Source organism: Mandrillus leucophaeus, unplaced genomic scaffold (assembly GCF_000951045.1).
Source record: "Mandrillus leucophaeus isolate KB7577 unplaced genomic scaffold, Mleu.le_1.0 Scaffold435, whole genome shotgun sequence".
In the NCBI taxonomy this organism is placed as follows: Eukaryota; Metazoa; Chordata; class Mammalia; order Primates; family Cercopithecidae; genus Mandrillus; species Mandrillus leucophaeus.
In genome coordinates, this window is record NW_012104643.1 from 708,434 (window position 1) to 717,421 (window position 8,988).

Consider the following 8,988-nt stretch of genomic DNA (forward strand, 5'->3'; position numbering starts at 1 on the left):
CTCTCCCCAGCCATCCCTCCCCACCTGCCCCAGCCACCTCTCCCCAGCCACCTCTCCCTGGCCACCCCTCCCCGCCTGCCCTGGCCACCCTCCCTGACCAGCCCTCCCCGGCCTGCCTGAGACCCCCAGTTTCAGCTGGAGCTGCGGCCCCTCCGTCCCACAGGCTGCACGGCCCCGAAGATCCACGTGGACTGCAGCAACCTGACCGCACTGGCCATCTCGAAGCCCCGAGCCCTCAGCTGCCAGACGCTGGCCGCCGGCTATGTGAGTGCTGGGGGTGCTGCTGTGGGCGGGCAGAGATTCCTGGCTGACTGAGCCCGGCTCCTGTACTGTGCCCCCTGCCAGGGTCTGGGTTCTGAGTCCTGAGGACGCAGAACCTGTCGAAGCTGTCCCTGTCCCTGGGAGGGAAGTGGCAGCCTGTGAACCACTGGGGCACAGGGGCCAGTGTAGGGCCCTCAGCCAGCAGCCCTTACCGTCTCCCTGCCCTGTGGCGGGCCTGAGGGGAGGGAGGCCTGAGCCCAGGCTAGGGGGAGTGGTGGGAGGTCTGGGATGTGACAGAGACTGCATGGTCAGGCCTTTCCTGGCTGCGTATCCAATCCTGATGGGCTGCAGGGAGGGCAGCTCAGGGAGGGCAGCTCAGGGAGGGCTGCAGCCTCACCTGTCCACCCCGAACCCCACTCTCTGGCTGTCTCCAGTACCACACAGAGTGTGTCAGCGGCTGTGTGTGCCCCGATGGGCTGATGGACGACGGCCGGGGCGGCTGTGTGGAGGAGAAGGAATGCCCTTGCATCCATAACAAGGACCTATATTCCCCCGGGGCCAAGATCAAGGTGGACTGCAATACCTGGTAAGCTGGCCTGGCCTGTCCTGGCTGCCTTCCAGGCCCCACGTGCCCTGCAGGGGTGGCCACTGGAGAGCGGGCCAAGGGGCAGGTGCCTCTCCTGTGGGGGTCGGCCTGGGTCTTGCGAGATCTTGTGGCAGACCCTGTCCCACGGGCAGGGTGGTCTCTCATGTCAGCCGCTGGTCTTGAAGCCATGGGAGAAGGGACATTTGGAGCCACTTTTGGGCCCTGCAGGTGTTCTGTGTGGGAGACACAGGGAGCTGTCTGCACGGTGTCCAGGGTCTCCTCCAGGCACCCATGAGCGGGTCCTGGGTCCCTTCAGGCTCCTCTCCTGTCCTCCTCAGCACCTGCCAGAGAGGACGCTGGGTATGCACCCAGGCTTTGTGCTATGGCACCTGCTCCATTTACGGGAGCGGCCACTACATCACCTTTGACGGGAAGTACTACGACTTTGACGGACACTGCTCCTATGTGGCTGTTCAGGTGTGGTCACGGGCACTGCCTGGCTGGGCTGCTTGTGGTCAGGGACCCTCTGCCTGCCCTGAGCCCAGTGCTCAGCTCCCTGGGAAACCCTGAGACTTGGGAAGGCCGGCCTTTCCTCAGCCCCAGACCCGCACCCGCAGGAGGATTTGGTCTTCTAGCCAGGGCTGGGTGGGGGTGGTAAAACCCCTCTGCACTGCCCCGTTCTGTGGTTCTCCTCTGGGTCCTCCCTCCTCTGGGTCTTCCTCCAGGTCCTCCTCTGGGTCCTCCTTTGGGTTCTCCTCTGGGTCCTCCCTCCTGTGGGTCCTCCTCTGGGTGCACAGGGCGGGTGGGGTTGACCACCCAGCCATGGGGACTGAGGGCACCTGTATGGGGAGCTGAGTAAGGGCCAGGGCTAGGCCGCTGCCCACGAGGCTCTCCAGATCCAAATCCCACAGCCCTTTGAGGCACTGTGATCCCCAGGGACACGGGCCTGCAGCTGGGTCAGGTCCTCGGATGGGCAGGGCCAGGGCCTGGTTTGTCTGCTCAGTGGCTGTGGCCCCGCCAACTGGGGCGGGTGTGCCCTGGGACACCTGGGGCCCAGCTGTCCTGGCTGACCTTGCCCTCCTGGCCCCCAGGACTACTGCGGCCAGAACTCCTCACTGGGCTCATTCAGCATCATCACCGAGAACGTCCCCTGTGGCACGACGGGTGTCACCTGCTCCAAGGCCATCAAGATCTTCATTGGGGTGAGTGCTGCTGGCCCGAGGAATGTGTGAGCCCTGCGGGACCCTCAGACCAGCCGGTGACTGGGCCTCTCCTCCGGGCAGAGCACGGAGCTGAAGTTGGAAGAAAAGGGCCATGTGGTGATTCAGCGTGACAAGGGTCACCATGTGACCTACACCACGCGGGAGGTGGGCCAGTACCTGGTGGTGGAGTCCAGCACGGGCATCATCGTCATCTGGGACAAGAGGACCACCGTGTTCATCAAGCTGGCTCCCTCCTACAAGGTGGGCTACCTCCCTGCCTGCCCTGCCCTCTCCTGTCCTCTCCTGGCCAGCCCCCCACCCCCTGCCCTGGTGTTTGCGGGACAAGCCCCTGCCCTCCCTCCAGCCCCTTTTCGGAGCCCCCGGGGTGCTTGTCTCTTGCAGGGCACCGTGTGTGGCCTGTGCGGCAACTTTGATGACCACTCCAACAACGACTTCACCAGACGGGACCACATGGTGGTGAGCAGCGGGCTGGACTTCGGGAACAGCTGGAAGGAGGCCCCCACCTGCCCGGACGTGAGCACCAACCCCGAGCCCTGCAGCCTGAACCCGCACCGCCGCTCCTGGGCCGAGAAGCAGTGCAGCATCATCAAAAACGATGTGTTCAGCATCTGCCATGGCAAGGTGGGCTGGCCAGGCCACGGCGGGGCAACTAGGCAGAGCCGGGCTGTAGGTGGGTGGTGACTGTGGGCGGGGTCATGGGCGGGGCAACTAGGCAGAGCCGGGCTGTAGGTGGGCGGTGGCTGTGGGCGGGGCCATGGGCGGGGCTAACTAGGCAAAGCAGGGCTGTAGGTGGGTAGTGGCTGTGGGCTGGCCAGGCCACAGCAGGGCAACTAGGTAGACCAGGGCTGTAGGTGGGTGGTGATTGTGGGCGGGGTCATGGGCGGGGCAACTAGGCAGAGCCGGGCTGTAGGTGGGCGGTGGCTGTGGGCGGGGCCATGGGCGGGGCTAACTAGACAGAGCAGGGCTGTAGGTGGGTTGCAGCTGTGGGTGGGGCCGACTAGGCATTGCAGGGCTATGGGCTGACTGTGGACGTGGTTAGGGTGCCGTAGAGCATGCTAATGATCAGGGCGTGGCCACAGCAGGGTGAGGTCTTGGGTGCTCTTGGGGCTGGGGGCTTCTCCACACGCTCCTCCACACCTTCAGGAGTCGCCCTGCTGCGTCACCACACAGCACTTGTCCTCCAACTTTGGCTCTGGCCGGTGCATCCTTTGGTCACGTGACCATATAATCAGCCTCCCCTCTGAGACCCTGGGCTGGACCCCCAGCCTCCCTCTGCCTCCCCAGGCTCAGATATTCACCTGGAGGGAGAAAGGACATGTGCCCCCCATGCCCGCACATCCCCAGCTACAGGCAGCTGGGGAGGACGGGTTCTAGGATGGCCATGTTACAGCTGAGGATGCAGAGGGGCTGGGTGATGGGTCCTCACAGCCACGGCGGGACAGGCGTCTCTGGACCCTCTCCCCAAGGTTGGCCCTGCTGGGGCCCTGGCTGGCTGGTGCTGGGTGATGTGCCCTATCCCAGGAGCAGGGCTGGCCTCTGGGTCCTGAGCTCCAGGGCACCGGGGAAGTCCTGGCCCCATGAAGGCAGCACGGGCCCAGGACAGACCAGGGTGTTCTCCCCAGGTGGACCCCACGCCCTTCTACGAGGCCTGCGTGCACGACTCGTGCTCCTGTGACACGGGTGGGGACTGCGAGTGCTTCTGCTCTGCCGTGGCCTCCTATGCCCAGGAGTGTACCAAAGAGGGGGCCTGCGTGTTCTGGAGGACGCCAGACCTGTGCCGTAAGAGCCCGCCCGAACTGGACCCAGGGCCAGGAGGGGGATTGGAGGTGCTGTATTGCGGGCCGGGGCGGCACTCCTTGCCCATCCAGGTGATGGGTGTGCATCACCCACCCTTTCCCCGACTTCTCCAGTGTCCTTCTTTGGGGCCCTATGGGACCTGGGTTGGCAGAGCAAGCTTGATACATCTGCACCCCAGCCCCCCACCCCAGATTCACCCTTACCCCGGCCCACGCCTGAGCGAGCCCTCCTGCGTCTGACCCTGGCCCTGTCTCCCCCAAGCCGTATTCTGCGACTACTACAACCCTCCACATGAGTGTGAGTGGCACTATGAGCCATGTGGGAACCGGAGCTTCGAGACCTGCAGGACCATCAACGGCATCCACTCCAACATCTCTGTGTCTTACCTGGAGGGTGAGCAGGGTGGGGCGGGCCTCAGCAGGGGTGACGGCTGAGGGGCCTGGAGGGTGAACCGGGCGGCCCTCAGGAGAGGCAACAGCCCACTGGCCTCCAGGGTGAGCCAGGTGGCCCTCGGGGGAGGCGACGGCCGATGGGCCTGGCTGTGTGGGGCTGAAGGCTGATGTTGTCTGGGGACTCATGGGGACACCCGGAGGGAGGCCTGACCCTCAGGGCACCCACACCCCAGGGTGGCCAGGCTCCCCTTGCTGCAGGGTCAGGAGGGAAGCAGGCCGGCATGGAAACTGGGAGTGGCAGGGGTGGGAGGTGCTGAGGTTTGTACAGAGCAGGGCGGGTTGGGGAGCATTTCAGGCACAGGTCAGGGGAGGCCCCTCTGGGTGCTGGCGTCTGAGCTGAGAACCAGTGACGTGAAGGAGGGACTGGTAGGAAGTTTGGGAGGGAGTATCCCGCCATGGGAGAGGAACACGGGTCTTGGGACTCAGGGCTGCTCAGGGGCCCGATGAGACCGGGCAGGGCTCCTCAGCGGGCATCGTTCAGAGCCCAGTGGGGTGGGGAGATCCAGGCCCTGCCTTTCCAATCCCTGGCGTTCCCAGAGGGGCATCCTCTGGAGAAGGGCCTGCTGGGGTACGGATGGTGGGTGGGGTGTGGTGGATTGCGGTGGTCCCAACCCCATGCCCTGTGTCCACCAGGCTGCTATCCCCGGTGCCCCAAGGACAGGCCCATCTATGACGAGTATGAGAAGAAGTGTGTCACTGCAGACAAGTGTGGCTGCTACATCAAGGACACCCACCACCCACCTGGAACGCCGATTCGCCCCGAGGAGATCTGCAAGTCTTGGTATCTAAGCCCACGTGGCAGGGGACCTGGGGGAGCTGCACGTATGGGCACATGAGTACACACACATGTGTGAGCACACAGTGCACACAATACATGGACACACAGCCATTCCACATGGGTGCACATACACACAAATTCACACAGCATACCACATGCACACAGTCACACACACAATGCACACATGCACACGTGAATGGATGCTGACACAGGCACACACAGTCACACATGCACACAGTGCATACATGTGTACATGTCTAGATACAGATACCCAGGCACACAGTCACACGGTCACACATGCACACATGCATGGACACAGACTTGTGGGCACACAGTCACATGTACACACATGCACACATGCACAGACACACGCAGGCACACACAGTCACACTTGCACACAGTGCACACATGCACTCACAGTCACACATGCACACATGCTCACATGCATGGACAGTGACACAGAGGCACACACAGTCACACATGCACACATGCCTAGGCACAGATACCCAGGCAGACACTCACGGTTACACAGTCACACATGCACGCATGCATGGACGCAGACACGCAGGCACACACGGTCACACGGTCATACAAAGCACCACATGCACACAGTCACACATGCACATATGCAAAGATACAGACACCCAGGCACACACTCAGTTACACAGTCACACATGCACACATGCATGGACACAGACACACAGGCACACACAGGCACACAGTCATGCATGCACACAGGAGCCAGGCCACAGAGGCACCAGACCCTCACTGGGGTGGGGGATCTTCTGTTCTCATACCGTCCTCTGGGTCTGGCTTTTTCCTTCCTCTCCTCATCCCTGCTCTGTTCCTACAGTTAGAACCTAATGGGGGGCTTTTCCAGAGCTGGCTTTGGGGCAGTGCCCGGGGGCTTTGGGCTCGGTACTAGCCACATGGGAAGCTGGGGGTCTGAGCAGGGTGAGCGCAGCATCAGTGGAGTGGGACTTGTAGCCATGTGCTTGCTTTGCAGCGTGTGCACCAACTCCTCCCAAGTCATCTGCAGGCCAAAGGAAGGTGAGTTGCCCTCTGCTGCCAGCCCTGCGGTGGCTGGGCCCATCCTGGGGAAGCCTGTGGGGCCTTGGATGGGTGGGGGGTGCTGCTTCCCTCCTAGGCTCTACCCTTTGGTCCCCCCGAGCTCAGACCCACCTCCGATGTGTATCAGCCCTGGGGGGCTGCCGTGACGCATCTGGTTTCTTCTCCTGGGGTGCCGGTCTCCTGTGGGGAATTTCCATCACCCTCTCCCCCGATCCAGCTTCTGCGTTCTGGCGAGATTCCCTTTATTCAAAGAGAGGGGCTCCGGGACAGGTGCAGTCTCACTGGAGCATTTGTTGGCTGCTTGTGGGGGCTCAGGCACACCTGGCCTTCCCCCTACCTTGCTCCCAATGAGGTGATTCTTGGCCTCACCCTCACCTCCAGGAGAGATTGTCAACCGGACCCAGGATGGCGTCTTCTGCTACTGGGAGTTCTGTGGCCCCAATGGGACGGTGGAAAAGTACTTCAACATCTGTTCCACTACACCACTCCCGTCCACTCTGACCACCTTCACCACCGTCACCCTCCCCACCAGCCCCACCACCTTCACCACCACCACCACCACCACCACCACCACCCCGACCCCCAGCACAGGTAAGGCCCCCGGTTCCCCCCGTGCTTCCTCAGGCTCTCACCTTCCCCTGCATCCAGCATCCAGCACACGGGGCTCTTTCAGGGGCAGGCCCTGGCCCGCTGCAGCCAGGCTCTGACCTCTGCACACCAGCTGCAGAGTGAGGTGACGGTGACATTCCACTGCACTGAGGTGTGAGGGGGCGTGCCTGGCTCCCCTACCCTGGTGCATTCAGATGGTAGCATACTGACCACATGCCCAAGCCCAGACCAGAGTGGAGGATCATCTGGGGAGATTTCTGAAAACCAGCAGGAAAGTATCCCTAAGGGTTAGAGAAATTTTCTTACGTTCGCCTGCGTTTGTTCTGGTTGAAATCCTAGCTACCACCGAACAAGCCACCAGGGGTATGATAGCCACAGAAAAAATAAACTTAAAAAAAATAAGACAAGATTTTAAAAGATCTTGAACTATATAATGATATCCTCTTTTCTTCCTGCTTTATTGCAGTTTTATCAACAACTCCGGGTAAGTGACGGTGATGATATTCACGATGACAAGGAGGGTGGGAGGAGTGAAGTCTCATAACATCACCTGCAGGATGCTTCCTTCAGGGCCCAGATGTGAGGCTGGTAGGGCAAGACTCCTCTGCTTACGGACCAAAGATAGGTGTATTTTGGTGACTTCATTCATGGTTTGCTGAGGCCAGGGCCTAAAGTGAGACCTGATTGGCTGTCAGTGACAATATTGCTGGTTAAGAGTGGAGACAAAGCCCCTTCCGGCACACTTCTTTATTGGAATAGGCAGCTCTCTTATTATTGATTCTTTGAAAAAAGTATTGAAAATAGCTGAGGAAAGGGTCCTTCATACGCTGGGTGGCCCTGTCTCTTTGGGCTTAGGTTTTCACTTGCAAAATGAGGATGGAAGTGGTGTCCAGCCCTGAGCTCTCTGACCCTGCACTCTGGTTTTCTGGCAATGACGGGGAAAAAAGAGATTGCATCTGGGGCACGGTCAGGGAGGCCCCAGGGTTCTCTGAATCCTGGTGGCCTCCTGGAGGTGCCTCTCCCCAGGTGCGAGTGACAAGAGCTGGGTTTTGCTTCCCTAGAGGTGTGCTGCTTCTGGTCTGACTGGATCAACGAGGACCACCCCAGCAGTGGCAGCGACGGCGGCGACCGAGAGACATTTGATGGGGTCTGCAGGGCCCCTGAGGACATCGAGTGCAGGTCGGTCAAGGATCCTCACCTCAGCTTGGAGGAGCTAGGCCAGAAGGTGCAGTGCGATGTCTCTGTTGGGTTCATTTGCAAGAATGAAGACCAGTTTGGAAATGGACCATTTGGACTGTGTTACGACTACATGATACGTGTCAATTGTTGCCTGCCCATGGCTTGTACCACCACCCCTCCACCAACCACCACTCCCAGCCCCACAACAACTACCACAACCACCCCTCCACCAACCACCACTCCCAGCCCCACAACAACCACCACAACCACCACTTCCAGCCCTCCAACAACCACCACGGCCACCCCTCCACCAACCACCACTCCTATCCCTCCAACAACCACCACAACCACCCCTCCACCAACCACCACTCCCAGCCCCAACCACCTCTTCACCAACTACCACTCCCAGCCCTCCAACAACCACTCCCAGCCCTCCACCAACCACCACAACCACCCCTCCACCAACCACCACTCCCAGCCCTCCAATAACCACAACCACCTCTTCACCAACTACCACTCCCAGCCCTCCAACAACCACCACTCCCAGCCCTCCAACAACTACTCCTCTCTCTCCATCAATAACTCCTTCTGCATTTTCACCATTCTCAACGACAACCCCTACTACCCCATGCGTGCCTGTCTGCAATTGGACTGGCTGGCTGGATTCTGGAAAACCTGACTTTAACAAACCAGGTGGAGATACAGAATCGATTGAAGGCATCTGTGAACCAGGATGGGCAGCTAACATCTCTTGCAGAGCCACCATGCATCCTGATGTTCCCATTGGACAGCTTGGACAAACAGTGGTGTGTAACGTCCATGAGGGGCTAGTATGCAAAAATGAAGACCAAAAGCCAGGTGGGGTCATTCCTATGGCCTTCTGCCTCAACTATGAGATCAACGTTCAGTGCTGTAAGTGTGTCACCCAACCCACGACCATGACAACCACCACCACAGAGACTCCAACCTCAACACCCACCACAACCATCACCACCACAGAGACTCCAACTCTGACACCCACCACCACAGAGA

General features: G+C 60.4%; 1 protein-coding gene across 1 annotated transcript in view; it reads left to right on the forward strand.

Annotated features, from left to right (window-relative positions):
* The window catches only part of MUC2 (mucin 2, oligomeric mucus/gel-forming), a 36,618-nt gene that overhangs the window by 10,367 nt on the left and 17,263 nt on the right, over window positions 1-8,988 (forward strand). The window contains exons 18-32 of the mRNA XM_011993865.1: window positions 164-264; window positions 696-847; window positions 1,186-1,324; window positions 1,939-2,049; window positions 2,131-2,310; window positions 2,452-2,691; window positions 3,693-3,849; window positions 4,129-4,260; window positions 4,953-5,100; window positions 6,104-6,147; window positions 6,550-6,759; window positions 7,244-7,261; window positions 7,839-8,215; window positions 8,270-8,329; window positions 8,373-8,985. Coding sequence (XP_011849255.1) covers window positions 164-264; window positions 696-847; window positions 1,186-1,324; window positions 1,939-2,049; window positions 2,131-2,310; window positions 2,452-2,691; window positions 3,693-3,849; window positions 4,129-4,260; window positions 4,953-5,100; window positions 6,104-6,147; window positions 6,550-6,759; window positions 7,244-7,261; window positions 7,839-8,215; window positions 8,270-8,329; window positions 8,373-8,985 — 2,682 coding nt within the window. The remainder of the gene's footprint in view (window positions 1-163; window positions 265-695; window positions 848-1,185; window positions 1,325-1,938; window positions 2,050-2,130; window positions 2,311-2,451; window positions 2,692-3,692; window positions 3,850-4,128; window positions 4,261-4,952; window positions 5,101-6,103; window positions 6,148-6,549; window positions 6,760-7,243; window positions 7,262-7,838; window positions 8,216-8,269; window positions 8,330-8,372; window positions 8,986-8,988) is intronic.